We start from the raw sequence: 22,161 nt of genomic DNA, 5'->3' as shown, positions 1-22,161 counted from the left end.
TTGTGGCATACATAAACATATTAAACATTTATATGAAATAAACAATAAATACAGAAACAAATACATATGAAATATCTGTTTAACATAAGAAAAAAAGAGGCTAAATTGTTTCATGCAGAATGTGCAAAAATGTTTAGGGATGTAGGGCTGGGTACCGAGTTCCATACTTTTTTAGGCACCGACCAAATCGGCTCAAAAAATGCCTCGTCATTCAATACCCAATTTCAATACTTAAGGCGTAAATGTCATCAGCGTCAGTGAGCCAATCAGCATGCAGCATGCTTGTACCAAGATCTAATAATGGTTATTGTCTGTCTTACATTACACGTCGTAAAGGCAGGCAGGTAAAACTTACGCACAGAGACGAGGCTCACGTAGTAGAAGCTAAAAAATAAATAAAAAGATTTGTGCCGTAATGTGTAATTAGGGCTGGGCGATATGGGGAAAATCCAATATCACAATATTTTTGACCAAATACCTCAATATCGATACCGCAACAATATTGTAGTGTTGACTATTGGTGCTTTCACAAAATATTAACACAATGAGATTTTTGATAAATAATCATCAATAATGTGGATATAATGACTAAGTGAGTAAAGTGGGGAAATAATAGAACAATAATAACAGTCTGGTAAGTTCAGAAAATGACATAAGTTTACTGTAATGCAGCTTTTAAAACCAGTAAAAGACACCACTTATGTCATATTACGATATCCAAAATCTAGATCTTTCACAAAATATTAAACACAATGAGATTTTTGATAAATAATCATCGATAATGTCGATATAATGACTAAGTGGGTAAAGGCAAATAATAGAACAATTACAACAGTCTGGTAAGTTCAGAAAATGACAGAAGTTTATTGTAATGCAGCCTTTAAAACCAGGAAAAGACACCACTTATGTCATATTACGATATCCAAAATCTAAGACGATATAATCTCATATCACGATAGATATAATATCGATATATTGCCCAGCTGTATGTGTAATGTTGTCATTTCTTTTTGTTTTATAAAATTGGTTAAGAGTCAATGTCAGTGGGGGTCCTGGGCCTTGTTAACAAGGCTGACTGCAATTGTACATTACACAATGTAAACATATTTGCAGTGACCAGTGCCATGAAGCAATGAGTCTCATTTAAAATGGAAATATTAAAAATTAATAATATATGTTCTCCTCTTTAACAGCCTGAACATTACAGCCTTTGGGGAACTTTCAGTTAAAATCAGTGATGGATTCAACATTTTAAAAGGCATTTAACAAAAAGTAGTTATAATTATTACAATTAGTATAGTTTAACTAATGAACTAATTAGTATTGCATTCATGCATATACTTTGCAGAAATCTCCACTAAGACATGCATTCCACCTCATAAGTGGATTTATTGAAGAATAAGTCTGATAAAAATGTTTCTGGCCAACTATCCGACTCTTTGCTCAAGAAAAAAATATTTAAAGCTACCATTCTTACTTCTGAGAAGCCCATTTATATAGCAATTACATCAGAAGAGGTACTACCTGAGTCATTTTCCATTTGAAAACGTATTCCTTGTGGGCTAGTAGAGTGTTTTACACACCAGTAAAATCGTGCAATCTGTTTAGCGTCATTCATCAGAATGTAAATGCAACACTGCAATCAGGCCTGAAGAGAGAATATTGATTCAGCCAGTAAAAAAGATGGGGGAGACTAGCCATTGACCAGTGAACATCCTTTTTTTTATTGAAAGACATACAATAATAGAACTCCATGGGTATGTGCAGGGGAGGAAACAAACCAAGGGACTTATCAAGTAATCCGCAATGCAAAAAAACAGTATTATGAACCGAAATGATTTATTGCAATCTTACGTTGTAATATATTGTAGTGCTGCTCAATTATGAAAAAAAGAAAATCGTACTCACGATTATTTTGGTGAATATTGAAATCCTGATTAGTTAACACGATTACTCATTGACTTTTGCAAAGATGTTGCAGTTATTGAACTGAAATATGGCAGTTAACAGTTAAAACAAAAAAAAAAAACTGAAATTTCCCTCAGTACTTTTCCTGTTGAACTTGTTGAATTTCCCATTTAGAACACAAGACAAAATAAGAGCTTACTTGCAAAACGTAATGTGCAAAAGAATAGTTTCTCATTTACATTGTTTTTGGGATCGTTAGGAGCCAAAATCGCAATGAAAATTTGATTAATTGCACAGCCCTTGTATATTGTGTTTTCTGGTTGCTTTTTAATGCTGGGTTTATATAGTATAGCTACTGTAAATATTCTGGTCAACTATATAGTTTGTATATAATCATAAGATTAATGCTTAAAAAAAAGAGGCAGTGTGTGTTCCAGTGTGACGTATTAAGGATATATTTTATTCTATGTTCAAGCTATATTCTTACATCATGTGTTCGGACTCTAATGGTAAAGCAGCAGGTTGCCTCCATTCTTCCTTGACAAACTTGAACTCTGCATAATTCAGTGAGATTTGCTTCTACATTGGTTGTATAATACTGCAATAAGTGATTTTGCCATGACTGTGCTAACAGCAGCTTTTGTCATAAAAGCTTGAGTCTGTCTTTTAAACAGTGAGATTTAAAATAGTGCTAGAATGTGGATTTAACCTGAGCAGGTGTGGGTGTATCATTATATCATCCAGAGTTATTTTAACTATCCGTCCCGCGGGCGCATGATGATAAACAAAGAAATAAATGTGTTCTTTCAGCCAGACCTTTCTCTGGCTTAATATAGTATAATCCTGTCGTCAGCTCTGTCTTTCCTCATGGGTGGAGCTTAAACAATATAATATTAACCACCGTGTGGCCTCACATGGAATGGTTAAAAGAGTAGGAATTATACAAAATAAAAAAAATATATAAAACAATATATTGTTTACAACCAATAAGAGTAATTTTACTCTTTATTGTGAGATTATTATCCTGAACACGGAAAGCAGCCGTGGTCCCATCAGGAGAGTGGCTGAATGGGATGGAAAGGAAAGGAGGGATAGAAGAGATGAGACGGACAGATGTCTACTTCACATTGCACTTTAATTCTAGGATGAAAGAAAAAAAAAAAAAAAAAAAAAAAAAGATAGCCATCTCTCGCAATCACATTGAATCCGTCATGCTACAGCTAGAAGGAGAAAATGTACATGTTCTAAAATGGCACTTAAGTTTTACATTTTCTCTCGACTGTGATGCCAAAGTTATTCTAGGAATCTAAAGCACTGACCTTTGAGAAAGAGTGTCAGTCAAACTCCATAATATTCCAGTGATTCATGCTCAGCTGCCCAACATATACAGCACTGCCCTCTATGTTTAAAAAAATAAAGAAATAAAAATGCAACACAGAGTTACTTTTAATTGCATAACATCTGTTATGTTGTTGTGGCATCAGATGTCCAACATCTGATATCAAGGACATTCCACTGAATTTCAATGAAGTCAAAGTGCACAAAATGTTTCTCATTTTATTACTGCTACTGTGTAAAAATGAGGCTGGCCATACATATTCATTAGGTTTGCACGGAAAAAAAGGGATTAGATAAAATGGCAAAACAAAACTGATAATACACTATTAAATTGACAATCTGACTGCATCCTGGCGGGTTCTATCTCGGAGTGTTAGTAGGACATGATGGAGGTCTCACTATCCTGCAGAATGTAGCCGAATGTTCAGTCAGCTGTGGCGAGGACTAATGTGAGCTTTCTTTTACATTCAACTCCCCTTGGAAAAGGCCGCCACATGACAAAACTGAACAGCTGAGTGGGTGCGTAAATCAAACTGCTGAAATGACACAAAAGCAATTTAATTCAACTTTGCCTTTGCTTTTGCCAAACAGGTGCATAACCAACATTTAATAGATAAAAATAAATATCATGCAGGCTTGACAAGATAACTGTACATTGTGAAACAAAGTGAAGGCAACAGTATCCTTAAGGGGCCAAGACCTAAATCAAATTTGGTTTTGCTCAAGCAGTTGTAGTCTTGTCAGCACAAACACATGCTGTAGGAATATCCAAATCATTTCTTCATTCCCAGTCCCAATTGAATCCTATATTTAGTTAGGTTTTTCTCCTAAAAAAAAAAAAAAAAAAAAAAAAAAAAAAAAGCTGCACATCTAAAGTAAGCTTACATCACATAGTCCGCTATGGTGTAATATTTATGGGAACAGAAGTTTCCTTCTTAAAGACAGGAAAGTTTGGACAGCTTTTTTTCCTCCCAAGCATGAATTAAAAAACTTGACTACTGAGGTTCAAAACAAATCCTCAACCTTGAGCAGCACTTTGTACCTTCAGAACATCTCAGAAATGAAAGAGGTGAAAATCAATTTTTATTTTAACCCAATATGAGTACAACTATGTCTTTATAGCTTACTTTCATACACTATTAAGCCCTTTCACACATGCATCGCAAACCTGAACTTATCTAGACATTACCCGGTGGAGCTGTATGTGGGAACGCAAATGTCCGGATCATTAAGCGGTGTTTACCCTGTCAGCCCCCTAGTACAAAGTCTGAGTAATCTCTGGTTGAGCCCAAAGTGTGAGGATTCACAGCAAGCGAGTGGGTGTGTTGATGAGGTTTCATCCGGCTCACACAAAACCGGAAGAAAACAAACATCCAAGGGTGAAGAAGACGGGTGATTTACACGAAGACGGCAGTAAAAAATGTCTAACTGGAGAGACGACGAGTTCAGGAACTTCTGTCTGTAAGGGCCGTCAAACAAATTCAAGGAACAGCAAGAGACTTTATGACCAAATTACTAACAGTTCCATGATGTGGTGAATCACCCCTTGTCTAAACCAAATTACTTCTTTCCAGAAACTGAGAACATATCTGAGACGGGCAATCTCCTGTTGTGTGCTACATGTGTGAAAAGGGAAACTCCGGACTATGTCAAGACCCGATTCCTCAGACATTGTCCGGAGTTCATATGTGAAAACGGCTTTAGTGTGCATTTCAATAAGAGATAGTTGCAGGGACGTCATTAGGCCTATTTTAGGGGCGCTGAAGCTACCCCAAAATGTTCCTAAGCCCCCCTAAATAGTAAGAACAACAATATCAATAGCCGTATCCTCATTCATATTTAGACGCAACAAATGATATATATCCAGCTACAAAAAAAATAGCCGAAAAGTCGGAAGTTAGACAGAAGTACAAAGAGTCGTTGTGCTATCAAGATGATGCGCCGCCTCGTTGCATTGGTGTGAACTGGCAGCTTGCAGACCGGAGCGTTGCAAGTAACTGGGGGATACACACACACACACACACACACACACACACACACACACACACACACACACACACAGTTTTTAATTACCTGCTTACCTTTAGCTAGGTTTTCTTCAGGTAAAGGAAAGGGGATATTTTGGTTTGCTATGGAAAACTAAAGTCTAGCTAGAGTGAATGAGGGAAATACAAGAAATGGTTAACTTAGCAAGCTAATCACAACTCTTTATTCATTGCCAATAACATAGCCACTCTATAGTAAGCCTATTCTAAAACAATATCAATCCCCATGTTCCCATGAACGTAGTTGTCACTGAAAACTAAACGTCATAGGGTCCCCGTTAATGCTATTGTACCGGTGTATCCTTCAATTCATTGAGCAGATGAGATGGATATTGGAAGATATTTCAGCAGAGAGAGAGAGAAGCAGGAGATTGGCAGAGCAGTTGATTCTGAGGGAGCAGGCGTGATCAATAGTGGTCTATAGAGCTAAGGATTGTTTTCTAACAATAAGCATTTGTTGGCAGGCCTAGGCACTATACATATCCTTAACTAAATTATTTCATTATATTTATTATATATGCTAGCTATATTCTAACCAATTTAACTTTCTTCATTTATTGGCTGTGATAAATTAAATAAATGTAGATGTTGCCTAAATGTAGGTTAGGCTAAATATGAGCGCATGCCCACAGATACACGTGAAAATAAAATGAAAGCAATCCTACATATAGTATATACAGTATATACAGTAATCATTACTCCAAATCTTTTATTCCTTCCGCCATCAGGTTATTGTATTTAGACAGTAGCAACTTTAAATAGGATCCGTATTAATAACTTACATGATAAAGTATGCAGTGATGCCTATTATGCCTATTTTTTTTCATTTTCTTGTACTGCTATTTGTCATATTTGTTTAACTTACCAACTTATTAGCTGTCTGGCCTCTGTCAGTTTTTGGACATTTTGGATGTTGTTTCATGTGACCAATTTGCATTTCGAAGTCATGAAATTAGCATCAGGTTTTTTGTATCTTAAAGGATAAGACGAAATGGAAGAAGGTGATATGTCTGTCACTTTTTACTTGTTAACATCTTGGTTTCTTGACTGGTAGTTGACATAAGTTTAGCTCTAATACAGTAACAAAAAGATGTGAGTGCAAAGATTTTGCAAACGCAGGTTACAAATACCCTGGGGGCTAAGCCCCCCCCTGTCTTTCAATCCTAGTGATGTCTCTGGATAGTTGTGAACTTTATTTGCAGTTCATTCATGCACAAAACAGATCAGAGCCACTATGCATTGATTAAAATTGGCTAGATCTGTATCAATCTGGATCTGTTTCTTTGGTCATCAACAACCCTAATCAAAAGAGTTTAGTTTTAATGCTCAGAAAGAGAGATTCCCAGTCTGCCAATGTACTTATTACACACTTAAAGTGCACAGCTCTCCACATCGTTTTCCACATACTCTCTTTCCCTATTACCACCACCTCCCCATGCCTCGCTCTAAGTTTGATTAAGAAAAATCCAGTGGGGTTGTTACAGCACAAACTTGATCCATGGCCGAAGGCTGACTCTACTCTGCTGCGTCAGAGCCAAAGATTTTGCGGAAGCCTTCCTTTTCCCTATTCCCACCTCGTATTCATCACTTTCATTACAGTCTGGAAAAAAACTCAACCTAGTGAGAGGTCTAATTACACAGGGGAGCCTGTTGGGCACGGCCACCCTCTGTCTAAGGACATGATACAGGATTACATGATTCACAACACTTATCACATAAAAAACAAAAATAAAAAACACTAGGATTTAACAGATTTTTATAAAAAAAAAAAAAAAAAAAAAAAAAAAAAAAAAGGTATAGCCAGAATCTTTATTTTCTAAAAATCTCCTATTGCCAACCATAATCTCATCATCTGTTTTTTTTTATTTACTTTTTTCTACACCATTCTGTTGTACAAAATGTCTTCAGAAACAATGTACAACATTATAGATAGTGGGATATTTTTAAAACTACCATGGGAACTACGTTTGTGTATCGCACCAGCCAGGACGCCAAATCAGGACAGTTTATAGTATGAGAAATTGTTGGGTTATTGGGGTATATACATAAACTTGGCATAATAGCATAGATTTACTAGAATGAATACAAATCTATGAATTACAAATCAAATTACATCTGTGGGTAGCAAAGTATCTTTACAGAGAATTGGACATATATCAGAAAACCCATTTGAGGATTATTATCCAAGAATTAAAAAATAAAACACTAAGGGAGACAGAACTGATGAGATTCTAAGGCAACTCGCTCAAGAGGCACTTTGGAACAAATGCATCTTAGAAAATATGGACAGTCACCAAAATATCTGCGTGCCTAATTTTGCTCGCAGTGATAGGTTCAAGAAAGCTTAATTCAAGCACTATTCCGTAATCTATACGCCTATGCCTTGTCTTGCCTTTGTTCTACAAAGCAACATGATGAGCTTTAATGCTAATGCTTCAACAGTTTAATGCTAATTTGGGGTTCCAATTTGTGAGCCCTGGCAAAGCCTGCAAACCTCTGTACAAGGTTAAAAGTGATGCAGCATGGTCTCTATACCTATGCCCCGCAATGGTACATGCACAGTAAAATTTGATGGAAATGTTTTGACAGAGCAACAAATTGTGAGCCTTGTACTAGCTTATGTTCTAGGTAAATATAAAGAGGAGCTTGTTCCCTTACCAGCAGTCACACTAAAGCAAAGACACAGCCAGAGGGTTTGACATACAATTGCTCCATATTTCAATTCCAACACTATCCAAGCTGAAAGAAAAATGTAATGTGGGCTTTAACATAGTTTAAAATACTGGCTAATGGTCACAGGAAAAGACAAGCATGGCAGATAACATTGCATGAAGTGTGGTGTGCTTTGCAGAGATAACTTTGTTAAGGTCAAGTACCAGTGTCTTTAAGTGTAAACAGCTTGGAACATCATGCTTGCATGCCCCAAGAGATCGCAATCAGAAGACGCTAGAATCACACCATGGAGCCACATTGTATGCTTCCAAACTAAAGGTTAATTGCTCCAGGCATACAAACAACCAACAGTGAAGTGCAGCAGTAGAATGTAACTTCGTACTGTTACTATTGTACTGTTATTATTATTTATTTTTTTTACACCTTTATTTATTCAGGGAATGTATACTGAGCTTCTCTTTTGCAGGAACGCCTTGATCACATTCACAGTTATACTTTCACTCCTGGAAGATGCCCAGTACAAACCCAGTCCTTTTTACTCCACTACATTAATCAGCTTTAGTTCCTAGTTACTTTACCAATTAAGATTTTAACACAAAACACATGTAGTTTATAAAATACAATGTTTTATTATACATTTAACTACCCAACAATATACAGTATAGGCCTACACATCCAGCTGAAATGATTAGCTGATTAATCCCTTAGTTGATTGACAGACCTGTTTTGACCAATCCTAGTTTCTAAGAAGTACATTTTTCTGATGATAGATACTTTTGCTTGAGCAACGTTTTCAATGCAGGACTTCTACTTGTAACAGAGTATTTTTACAGTGTGGTTTTAGTAAAGGATCTGAATACTTCTTCCACCACTGGTGAAGTGTCATCCCAGCTGCTCCCTGACAGAATTATATTTCCCTCTCCTGAGAACATTTTACTGTATCAGTGATACCAGGTAAAAAAGGCACAAGCCACACTTACTTTCAGACGCAAATTAATACTGACAGTTTTATTGGGCAAAAATAAATTAGATCATCTATGCTTTATATAAAAATTCTGAATGAAGGAGCAAGCAGCAAAAAGTTAAGGGCAATCACCCCAGAAAATGAAGCACCCTCGCAATACTGAAGTAAAATAATCATATCTAATGCAGGCTATGATCCATATGCAACGGCAGTTTCTATTATTCTATAATTCATGTCACATGCTCAGGAGATTAATACTCTGAACTTGCAAGACAATTTTTGCGGCGAATCAAAGGTTTGCTGATAAATGTTATCATAAATGACAGATGTTGCAGGATGAACACAAAGACTTGTCCTATCATGGACTGACACTGTCTGTAAAACTTCACTAAGACCTGCTCCTGGGACTGGAGATTGACATCCTCATGATTTGGTGATGATCTGGTGATAGAAAACATGGGGATGTTGTCCTGAGGGAAGAAAGTCTCTCTGTGGCTCACATGGAGGAAGGCAGCGAGCATAAAAGGAAATAAGCTGTTGTCATGAAAATGCATAGCCCACACAATCCTCCCTTACTCCCATCTGCACAGCTACAGCCTAACCAGAGTGACGTCAATGTGCAGATTAGAGCCCCCAGTCCCCCCCTCCCCATCTCTTCAGTTTTTTTCACGCCTAATCTGGATTTTTCATGAAACCTCTGCGATGCTGCATTCACAGCCTAGGAGATAGCTTTGAATAGACATAAGGAATGGAAGAATCAAACCAAAACGGCAAAGCAGTGATTTGGGATATTTTCAGTTACATACTGTGTGCAGGATAGGATTCTTGTTAGACACATTGTTTGTTTATAATAAGTGGTGGAATGTAACTAAATATATTTACTCAAGTACCGTACTTAAGTACAAATGTTGACTACATGCCACTCTCTACTTTGCAACATTTCAGAGAGAAACATTGTACTTTTTACTCCACTACATTCATCTGACAGCTTTAGTTATTAGGTACTTAACAAATTAAGCTTTATGCAAACAAAACACATGTAGTTTATAAAACAATGTTTTATTTTAAATTATAGCCAACAATATCGATAACAGCCTACAAGTCCAGCTGAAATGATTAGATCATTAAACTCTGCATCGAGTAATTTTACTTTTAATACTTAAGTAACATTTTCAATGTAGGTCTTTTACCTGTAAGAGTATTTTTACAGTGTGGTATTAGTACTTTTACTTAAATAAAAGGATCTATTCTTCCACCACTGTTTATAATTAAGAAAAGGAGTGGAGATAATAATGATATATTACATATATTAATATCAACTGGAACTATAAGGATTGGTCAGGTAAAAAAACAAAATTAATTCATTCCACATAAAGGAAGAGGTACGTTACAAGGGCTTACTCCAAACGGACATATTCTGACTATATTGATTCAGTGTTATGTCCCCATTTAGATTTCTTGAATTTTCAATGCTGCACCTCCTGCTAATGCAAGTGATGCTGACCCTACCGTGTTTCCTTATAACATAACCTTGATAAAGAGTGTACATAGTGTATGCTAACACAGACAACACAAGGACAGCCGCGTTTTATCTTTTCAAACTGAGGTCACAGTGATGTTGAATAATTCCGCTTGCTCAGGTTCTTCTTCTTCTTTAAAAAAAATAAATAAATAAAAAGCATAAAAACAGCAAACTGCGAAGAATCAGAATGTCTGTATATGAAAAATTCATCTGTGCACAGCAGTGTTACTCCTGGAAGCTTAAGCCCCCTGTGATAAACCAGGAACGCGGAGATAAGTGTCACGTACAGTATACATGGCACTTCTCAGAGTCTTTAATAAGGAGGCTAATGTTGGGACACAGTGGCAGAGCAATTGTTATTACTCCGCAGACATGTTTGAAGACGATAAGTTAAAAATCGCATAATCCACATTAGCATGTAGGGACAAAAGTGAGGGAAGAATGAAGTAAAGATGCTGATAAAGCTAGTCAAGAAACCCCTGCTTATTCTGACTGCCAATTCAGAAAAATCTAAATTAAAATGACAGTCATGAAAAAGATAATTTACAGATAACATTTCTGGTAAGGGAACATACAGTATGACACTGTTTGGAAAATGGTAACTGTAGGTCACAAACTACTATGTCAGACGTTCTCTAGCCCATCTTGGGAGACCTTACTGAGCAAAGTTTCTCTACTCCTTCTCCTATCTCTGCAAACCACCAGCTGTTGAGGGAATCAAAGTTGCTTCAAACTCCCACGCAAGCCAGAGCCATCAGCAAGCCAGCCTATATCTGCGTATGAGTAACATCAAGGGTAGAAAGGGAAACTGCGGTTTGAACTTCCTTGCCCCAAGCCTTTAGTTGTCTGTACTAATCACAGGCTTTATCATTTGATCATGTGGAGAATCACTGCTGGAGAATCACATGTATTTCAGCCATATTGGCGCAGGAAAGCACATTTTCCCCCTCTTTCCACATTCCATGCAAGACGCTGTTGTGGTGGAAGCGGGGGAGGACAAATTTGTTGTGGTTACAGATTCTGTTGCATTATTTGCATTGTGGGAGATGTTTGCCCTGTGGTTGACCCCTTGGGCCTGAGGCTACCAGGCAACGCATCACCTCAGATGCAAACCCCAAAGCTGAAGATGCCAGCAGTTAATAAATTATGTTAATGTATTTTCCAATAACAGATTCCCTGCAAACACCACACTTTAGCTCATCCAAAATGTCAAAGAGATGATATGGTTTCACACATTTACCTGAAAAGCAGATAGTTGGCATGTATGCTAATGCTCAGAATATGTTATTCTTTCACATGTGGCTTATCACTGTCACAGACATTTCAGGGTATCACGCTGTTGGGACGAATGCCTTTGAAGAAACTAAAAGCCAGAATTTCTTTCAAGATCAACACCCGCACCTCAATGTGAAAAGCAAATGCATGCATGGTTGAGAGGTGTGAAACTGCTTCAGACCCGCTGTTGGAAAATTTGTAGCAGCAAATGTCTGAGTTTTGTTAAATAATAGCAAAACAAGTTTATTCAGTCTCAAAAAAAAAAAAAAAAAAAAAAAGCCCCGCGGAACTCAGTCAGGGCAGCGGCATTTGGTTGTCCAGCAACCCAGAAACAGTGACTTTGTGCCAGCCGCAGAGCCCCGCGATATCTCTGTGCCCGAGTAGCAGTGCTTCGGCTGTAGCCTACTTCCACCCAATATAGTCCCAAGTCAATATCTGCCTAGGAAATAGTCTAGTCTTAATCTGCATTGCTATTTTTACTCGTTGGGAATACGCAGGCCACAAGAAGTAATTAGGTTGTTTTTGTTGGGGTCATTTTTACTCACGACATGCTAACGGCAACAAAGGATTCCATTCATTACGCTAAGCTAAACTAGCGGCGCCGGACTAAGACAATGAATGCACGGAGACAAAAATGCGTTTGCCCACCTTTGTAAATATAGAGGAGATGGTGAATAACCCTATTTCAACAAACGGTGGCATATTCCTTTAAGACTTCTACAGTACCAACACAACAATGGAGGTGAATGGAATTCTGTTTGTGGTAGTCAAAGAATTTTACAATTTGAATTGGATGTCATGAAACAGTGTGCTGGTTAATCCTGATAATGAGACCTCAATGTGGCGAGAGCCTTCAACATTCTCTACCTTTGATAGAAAATATAAAATAAAAAAATAAAAAAAATATTTATTCCCCATTTTCGTCCCTTCTTATGATTTGGGTGAACTGACTGAATCTAATTCTGTGTCCCTGTGTTATTGGTTCTGTCATCCCTTGGTATCTGTGTAGCTGTACATGTGTAGATCTAAAAAATAAAAATAAAAAATAATCTCTTTTCTCTTTCCGTAAAACGTCAAATACTTTACCAGTTTATATTTTCATCCTCAATGCCGGGGTGTATAAATGTATCCAATATTTTGCTGCAATATAGCTAACCCAATATCATGGGTCAGGAATGTGTTTTTGGATCTCAGGTGACAAAAACTTTTACATATTGCACGTGGTTGTGCTCCAATTTATTAATTACTTCCGTGTTCTCCTTCTTATCGAACTATGCAGGTGAGGGAGGATGGCAGCCAACCCTTTTCATTCCCTAAGCCACTGGGCAATCCAATCAAATCAAGTAATCCCGGTCATAATTATATAGCGCCCTGATATTACGTTTCATTGGCAGATACATTACAGCAGCTAAAGATGCTCTTGTCTTAAGGCAGTTACATGTAACGCTCCTCTACTCAATAATCAAATAATAAACTTCAAATATTCACTGATGTCCTGCAGGGACTGCGTGACACCACAAAGAACTTTTAAGTTCATTTAGATTTTCCAGTAAAAGCCATTTCATTTTTAGCACAGTGGTCTACATGCACAGAGCTGGCTGAAACCCTTCGACAAAAGCTGTCATTTCTGGGTCACCAACCTTTTTCAAGTTTCATTATGGCTCTTTCATCACATTAAATTGGGATTTCAAGTTACAAAAGATCCACACTAAAAGTTGAGTATAACAAAAATTAGACTTTAATTGAAGATGATCACTGAAGGAGACAATTGGTAGTCACACACAGGTTATCTAAAGTGACTGCTGTATACGGGAAAGGTCTCAGATTTTTCTTCTTCTGTGAAGCTATTAGATGCAGCCTAGCCACCTTTGTGTGGTATCGATGCTCTAATTTCGGTCAAAGTACTCTAGTGTAAGAGGTCAACCAGAGACTCAAAGCAGTTTTGCGTTGCATGCCAGTGGGTCCATGTGAGCTGCACTTGTAATTTTATTTTGATTAAGTTACCACCTGAAAGAAATTAATGTTATATTTTTCTACAAATTCCAAAAACCCCTCATTGTTTGAACTCACTGTCACATCCCAGGTATCAGTAGAATACATAATAGAGTTTTAGGACAAATGTGATCCTATCAGCTGCAGAAGATAGTGTGTGATATTAAATTGTACACAGCATCAATATTGTGCCTAGGTTGGTCTAGGAGAACAAAAATAGTCAAGAAATTAGTCGTAAGCAATAAATCAATAAATAGATCAAACTGGCTGCATTGTACCTTTAGTGATCTCCAGTGTTAATAGACCCCTGGCAATAATAGCACATAATGTTAGCTGAAAAAAATGCATGTATACATTTATATAAACCGTCACAATGGCTGACTGACCAATCAAACAAAAAATAGCAGAACAAAACAATGAAGACTGCTTGTAATCTGAGTATAATCATTTTATATAACTGCTGAAAGCTGCAGTGCTCATGCAAAGCCTGGTGATTGTTAGATAGTGGCTTAACCACAACCCATTTCCCAGCCAATATCTCTTCTCACTTCCTGTGAGGCAAGACCAGCCATCAGTAGCAGACAGTCACAGTGCACCGGAAACCATCACATCTAACAGCGATCCAGTGCCTGGTACATGTGTCAACACTGCTATAGTCCACAATCTACAAGCCAACCTACGTACAGTACTGTACTGTGGAATGAGGCAAAATATTATCATAGATGCTTCCTATCAACAGTGGAACAGAAGGGCTTAAAATAAACTTGCACTGAAAGAGTACATACAGTTTTTAACCTATAGCAGAGTCAAACGTAGGTGCAGTCATGAGAACTCAAGTCCCTATTCTCTGGACTTGTGACTCAACTTGGACTAGTGCACTGATGACTTGGACTCAATAATTTATGACATCAGACTCTATCATTCATGAAATAGGACTTAGAATTGGATTGACTCAACTCGGACTATTCTTTGGTGACTTGGACTTGGACTGGAACACTGGGGAGACTGGAGACTTGACAAGGACTCAACAGTTGGTGACTTGACTACAACACTGCTACAGTGAGTCTTTTACAGGCATGTCATGTCATGTTTAGTTGCCACTCTATGATTTTACAGCCAACCACCTGTGGCTGTAACACCATGTGTCTATATTGACTCCTTTTTCTGCATTTTAACTGCAATAACTCAAACAACCACAACACTCTGTTGGACGGAGCTGTTTAAGACAGTTTCCATAATGTTCAGTATCCCTTTGACCTATGACACAGCTGAAGGTAGATTATTTTGCTCCTTATCCCTGGAATATTCCTACCAGATTCTACTGGCAGCAAATCACAAGAGCCTGCCTGTCCCATTTTCTGATCTACATAAAATCAGAGCGCCTTGTACTTTACTGCATTGCTCTTTGAACATATGCAGCTGTTCAAACCTGAACCTAAAGCAGTTCTCACTCGTCATTTGGATTTAGCCTAGGAGGACTGCACGAAGATGGATGGATGGATGGATGGATGGATTGCACACATTTCTTTTTCTTTTATTCAAAAAAATAAATTAAGAAAAGGGCTATTATTCAGAAGGCTTTCCAGAAAAGCATTATCCTCAGTGAGAATTATGCAGAAGGACATACAGTATCTAGTATTACGGTGTAAGACACTCAGTCCACAGATTGCTCTAAAAGCGAGAGGGAAATGAGATACAGCATTAGAGATACTTTGATTTCTATTAGGTCAGACTGATCTGAGAAAATGGTCTCGGGCAGAAGATGAATATGAGTGGAAAAGCCAAGCCAACTGCTCTTGCCAGAGAAAGATAAAATTTGCTATAATTTCAATTCAAACCTGAACACTCTTATCTGTAGTTCTTAATCGATTAGAGAAATCTCTGAAGCCCTGTGAAGCAAGTCTGTTATTCCCTAAATGGTGATGTAATACAGACCGTAATACCACTTTGTGCCAACTTATTAGAATTTTTTTTTTTTCTTTTTTTGGAGGGTGTTGGAAGTGAAGTCTGTAAGGACAAAAAAAATAAAAAATCATCAAGCTACCCTACACAACACCTTACAGTAATGTAAAAGCATGCACCTCTTACATCCACCAAAATCACAAATGGGACTGCAGAGAAAAGCAACGCATCGCTTCTAACTGAACCTCAGAAGAATAACAATATTTCTTCCCAATTAAATTCTAGGGTGTTGGGAATAATAATTTCCCACCAAAAAGAAGTCATAAATCAAAGCCTAACAGGGAACTCGCAAAACTATCTCCTCAACAGCAGCAAGTGATCTCAGAGCAGCAATTGTGATTAGTTAAGTCTCAATGGACCTATTGATCATCTGTATTTGCGGGGCAAAAAAAAGCTAATGAGCACATTTCCCAACAGTTAGAAGTATTGCCTTAAACTAGGAAGACTCCAACAAGGTCAAACCAAGTGTGGAAGTACCTTGGATTTGCTGTAATGTGTCACATGAGATGTCACAAAGATAACAGCAGTAGTTTTGTTTGCAGTGGCTCAGCCGTTCCCTTATTCAAAAATCCCTGCAGTGGTTCAAATTAAATGATACTACTTTAAAACACTGAGCTACGATTGGTATAACAACATAAACATAACAGAACACGTGTACAAATTCAGCTCAGCTTCAACTAGTATTCAACAAAGTATACATATTCTAGTGGTAAGGCTACAGCCAGCAGATGGTTAGCCTAGCTTGGCATAAAGATTGGAAACAGCTCATCTGGCTCAAACAAAGTCAAAAAATTACAAGTTGGCGTTTTATGGGGAAGGAGTATTTCTTGGCTAGAAGCTATAGTCTAATTTCCTAAAGTCTTCTTGTTGTCACCGTGAGGTTTATCAGCAAAAACTTCAGGAAGTCGCTGCTCGTGGCCTACAAATGGTCTGGCACAGAACCCCATTTAACTTTTTACACTCAGGTTTTTGTAAGAAATATGCAAGATATAACATAAATGTGTATTAGTGAGCTTAAGAGGTGCTGATAGGCAGATTTTGAGGCAGAGTTTATTACCTTCAGACAGAGCCCGGCTGGCTGTTTCCCCCTGCATCCAGTCTTTAAGTTAAGCTAAGCTAAGAGTCTGCTGGCTGTAGCCGACAGATATTAAAGTGGTATTTATCCGTTTTTATTTAACTATGTGCAAGGAAGTGAATAAGCATATTTTCCCAAAAATGTCACCGACAATTTCTTTAACGAAGAGGAATGGTTATCGGGATTCTTTGCAATGTTAGATGTTTCCAAAGTTCAGAGTCTGAAGTAGTCCTCGTCAATCCAGGAGCCAATACTTTTTTCTTGGATTGAATTGAATTTCTATATGAATGTTTGGCCTACAGAGTAAGCACTCTGGTGAGATCAATTCTTAAAGTGGTGTGTCTGTACTGATGTAGCAAAAATCAATCAGATGTAACAGGTGCACTGGAGGCTGAAGACACACACCATGTTGTGGACATGCACATGTAAATATGCCAATGCTTTTGAGAAAATACGGGGACAATTCCTTATCGTTCAGTTAGGGTATCAACATATGTACATATAATATACTAAAGATTTGTTTGTTTTTACATTGCAAAGGAAAGATTAGATTGTACTGTGTACACATACAGAAGGTCTATAAATCTGCAAGCATAAATTGTGAGAAAATATAACTCCTGGAAAAGCCTACAGGCAGCCACGGAATATGTAGCCTGCTCTTGAAACAGTGACTCTGTGACATACTTCACAGTCAAACATAAATCCTGAACTACTGAATTTCACTAGCTGAGGCTAGCTTGAAGGCACAGCTGCATGTGTGCTGTGACCAAGTTTCTCAAGGAAGAACGCATCTGGCGGACAGCGATGGCGCATGGGCTTCAAGTTAACTGAATGAGATACTGTAAGCATCATGTCTCAAAATATTTTTGCTGACATGAAAGAAACGGCTGGGGCAAAATAGAAATGTATGACATTTCAAGATAGAGATGACAGTGGAGTCACTGACCACAGGCCCTCTCTTCGGGGAACAAAATCTATCTTAAGACACTGGTGCACACATTGAAAAAGAGAGACCTTGATTTTGTTATCACACACACACACACACACACACACACACACACACACACACACACACACACACACACACACACACACACACACACACACACACACACACACACACACACACACACACACACACACACACACACACACACACACAGAAAATTGTATACTGGTAAGAATTTAAAGTGATATCCAGACAATAGCAGATAGTTTATATAGAGAATGCCACTTGAGAGGGAAAAAACAGGCAATAAAGATGAAATCCTAAGATGTATCCACAGGATAAATCTATTTTGTTAAAACAGCAGTGACAACAAAAGCCAACCACAACAACCACGCAGTCTGACCGAAAGTCACTACAACTCAACTCCTGCCAACTGGTCGGCTCAATTCTACCTTTCACTGTTTGCTTACATGGCAATCTACATGACCAAATTAATCAAAGCTATTGTGAACATTTCAAATGAGCATGACTGCATTACTGAGGTAGTCCTAAATACTTTGGCCAGTGTGTAGTTCAGCATCATCTGAGCAGGGCCAACCCGGAGGCATTTTATCACTTAACATTATGTTAAGCCTAACTGGTATAACGATTTCCTATATGGGTCAGCGAAGGTCAGAAACACTTCAAAACAACAGAAAATCCTTCGCTAATAGCACAGGTTAACAGGTTAGTCCAAAAGGCATGCAGCTCTGATGTAATAGCACAGGTTAACAGATTAGTCCAAAAGGCATGCAGCTCTGATGTTGTAGCCGGGCGTGAACTCTCCTATGAAGTCCTTCAAACACCACAATGTTACCACCAGTGCACTGAGTGTGCACCTCTAACTCCAGCAGAATGAAAAGCAGCCTTACATGCTCTTTCTATATTCCTCAGTAAAGGAATCAAGTGTTTGCAGTGCAGTCTTGTAATGTAAGCTTGATGTATGACACCATGTAGAAAAGAAGGTGCCTCTGCAAAATGACACATGTCCTCATATATGAGGACAATGTTTAAAATTACTGCCACCAGGACCTTATCTGTTGCAAATATTTGGATAACACTGGCTTCCCTGCAATTGCAGTAGAACATCCTCAGTCCCATCACCACTGCCTCACAAAATAGAAAAAAAAAAAAGAAGACAATCCTGTAGCCTAGAAGACAGCCTAATGCATGTTTAAGGATGCGCTTATGCTCTTTTCAAATCCAAATTCGCTTTAATGAGAAATGTTTTCCCATCACATCCATTTAAACGCGAGGACAGAGAGAAAACAAGCGACACTGATGCCACCGCTGTGCGGATCAGACTGTAGCCCACGGACAGCAGAAATCTGCATTGCAAAAAAAGACACACTTTAATGTCTTTCAAGGCAACAACTTTAACATCTGCTGAGCCCATGTGGGCGCTATCTGATGTGCAAAAGCCACGATGACCAGGACGCCGCGTGCGCGCGTGTGTGTGTGTGTGTGTGTGTGTGTGTGTGTGTGTGGTTCAGAAGTAGGTGTTGTCATGCAAGCTGGTCGCGATAGTCAATGCAGAGGAGTTAAGACTTAATACATAACTCGGCCTCCTGCTAACCATCTTCTTGAAGCACACCGAAACCGCGCACTGTGCAGCCTGAATTGGATCCGACCATAATCCACCGATTTCTCTCTTACACGACTTGGTTAACGCGGAGGTGGGAAAGTTGGCATGAGGCAATGCGTGGCACCGACCGCCTCCGACCGGGTGTCCTGTTAATGGCCAGTGAGTATTTCACTGTCACATACGACTCAACTCCTTGGCAATTAGGCTATTGTTAGACCCCACGCATTGAACGCAGGGCTGCGCGAGAGCTTCTTCCTCGTGTGACTGTGTGAACATGATATGACAGACAGGGTCAGACTTACCGACGGCTAAATCCAGTAGATCTGCGCACAGGAGCAAGCACAACGAGAAGACGGTCATCTTTCCCTTATTTTGCAATAAATCCCAAACTCCATTTGCGTTTACATGCTCTCCGGGTCTCGGCTGTGTAATCCCCACCATTCCAGAGGTATGCGATTGAAAGGTGCCCCCAAACTATTCATGATGCAGCTCAAGTCTGAGTGGAGAAATCGGAGAAGTTGACAGTGAATACGGCATTCAGAGCGGTGAAATCGAGCATCAGATAATAATAATAATAATAATAATAATAATAATAATAATAATAATAATGATGATGATAATAATAGTAATATTAAAGACTGTCTGCGATTAGGCTACAAAATAAGCGAAGTGTTCTTTTTTCCCTCCCAGTTTAAACAATAGGGAGCTGCGCTTAGCCGCTGAGCAGAGATAGGCTCTGGAAAAAAACGGAGAGGTTTTGATGAAAATGTCTCTCTCTCTCGCTCTCGCGCTCCCTCTCTTTCTCTCTCGCTCTCTGTCTCTGTCTCTGTCTCTCTCTCCTCCCGCCCTTCAGGCAGGCGCACAGTGATTCCTGATCACTCGCTCTTTTATTTCACACAATTTTCCTTAATCCTGCCCTGGATTCAGACCACTCTAATTCTGTCCATTAAGCCGATTCATTTCGGTTTGATTTTTTTTCTGTAACAAACGGGTTTTAAAGATCCGTATGCGCCGCTAGGCTATAGACTATAATACAACTACGAGAATACAAATACATAAGTAAAGCAGATGGCAAACCATGTCCAGTTCATCAAGCAATCAATTCGTCAGAAACTATTGAATGGATTTTTTCAATGAGGTTTTTAAATTTTCTTACCTCATTTTGCAGCGACCTAAAAGAGATACTCTCTCAATTCTGCAAATGAAAGGGTCTGCCTTTTTCCGCTGTACACTCCATTACATGTTGCATTAAATCCAGATTCATTCACTTGTTATTGTCAACAACATCCAAACAACTTTAACGAGCAGATACACATTAAATATATATTTTTTGGAACAACATTAAACCCCATAAAGACTTAATTGAACTTTACGAGTGGCAATGTAATGGGCCTGATCGGGCAGGTTAAAGGCACTCTTCTGGTTTAAATTGGCTGCAATCATTTGTCTCATTATAGGATGGTCTGTCATGCAGGCACGCAAATGTGGATTCAAGCATCAGGGAAGATTTCACCTTAGATGAAGTCACCATTTCTACTTGGCAGGTTATGTTCTTACAGTACAGAATACAGTAAATAGCTCTATAGCCCTACTTTTTGATACTCAAATTAGAAAGCCTTTTAGTAAATGCCACTTGCATTAAAATTATCCCCCACGTGTATTCTTGAATATACCCATGCTGTCACAAAGACTGAAGCCGTTTTACCTTAGTCAATATTAAAAATGTAGTTTGTCATTTTCTTACCTGCATACATAAGTAAATGCTGTTCCTCCCAGCCCACAGCAGTGCAACAAGAAAGGATACAAATATATATGTTAGTAAATTCTCTTAAAAACTTTTCTTTTCACATTTAATTAATAGAGACTTAAATAATAGGGAGTTTAATTTTGTATTTTTGGGTCATTATGGTCATCTCCTAAATCATTCAGTGTTCAAGAGTGACGGGCTCACAAGTATTGTCAGAACTCCCCTAATGTTGACAGGTGCCTCAGGCTCCGCTATTCTAATCAGCATCACCAGCAATGTTAGGCCCCGTTTGCTGCACTCTTTTGCTCTGAAATCATGTTTGCGGCACTATAAGCCTTTTGTGAAATGGTCCTCGGGGTTCTGTTTCAAAGTCTGGGCAATGAGTTATTCAGGAAGACAGCCACCATGTCAAATCCATTGCCCAAAAAATAGGAATACAGTTGAATAAGTCCATTGGTTTCCTATTTTCAGCAAAGCCAACTCAATTTATCAAGGCCGTAAACTTGTATTGATCTGAGCAGCAGTGACCCAGTAAAACCTTTGCCTATACAAAAACAACAGGAAAGCTACTGTCTAGCAGGTAGTGTTTCGGTGGCCCATACACTCTGCACATTATTAGGCGTTGCCATGCTGTGCAAAAGCACCAGACTAAACAAAAGACAAACCGCGTGAAATGGAAAGCGTGTCACAAATGTATACATTCAAACAACATGGAAATGCAGTGCCAGGGACTCTCCCGCACTCCCTCCCCTCACTGCTGACAGAGTAAGTAGGATGCTCGCCTGGTTAAGGTCAGCAGTGCTAATGCACTATCACGCATCTCTAGAGGGCAGTGTCAACAACAATTTATTGGGGTAACACAGCTGAACGTGTTGCTGTCCATCTTCAGTCTTGTGAGAGTCCATATACTGCTTTCATCTGCTTACTTTTCTCTTTGTAGCATAAGCACAAATCAATAAGCCTTGAACTGTCTTTATATCTTCATGTTTAGGATGTGTGGAATTCAGAGGAAGAGGAAATCTGACACGCAGACAGAAGGGACTTCAACTTGATGAGGATTACTCCGTCTCCTCTCATTCTTCTCGTC

At 38.6% G+C, this 22,161-nt stretch overlaps 1 protein-coding gene across 1 annotated transcript in view; it reads right to left on the bottom strand.

The window, feature by feature from the left end:
• igsf21a (immunoglobin superfamily, member 21a) overlaps positions 1–19,805 on the bottom strand; it is a 230,468-nt gene extending 210,663 nt beyond the window's left edge. The window contains exon 1 of the mRNA XM_028577081.1: positions 19,630–19,805. Within this exon, the coding sequence (XP_028432882.1) occupies positions 19,630–19,768 (139 nt within the window). The 5' untranslated portion in view covers positions 19,769–19,805. The remainder of the gene's footprint in view (positions 1–19,629) is intronic.
• Positions 19,806–22,161: the final 2,356 nt, after the last annotated feature.

The sequence above is a fragment of the Perca flavescens genome, chromosome 4 (genome assembly GCF_004354835.1).
Source record: "Perca flavescens isolate YP-PL-M2 chromosome 4, PFLA_1.0, whole genome shotgun sequence".
NCBI classification, from domain to species: domain Eukaryota; kingdom Metazoa; phylum Chordata; class Actinopteri; order Perciformes; family Percidae; genus Perca; species Perca flavescens.
Note: the sequence above shows the minus strand (reverse complement) of the source record. Positions and strands in the feature narration are given on the sequence as shown.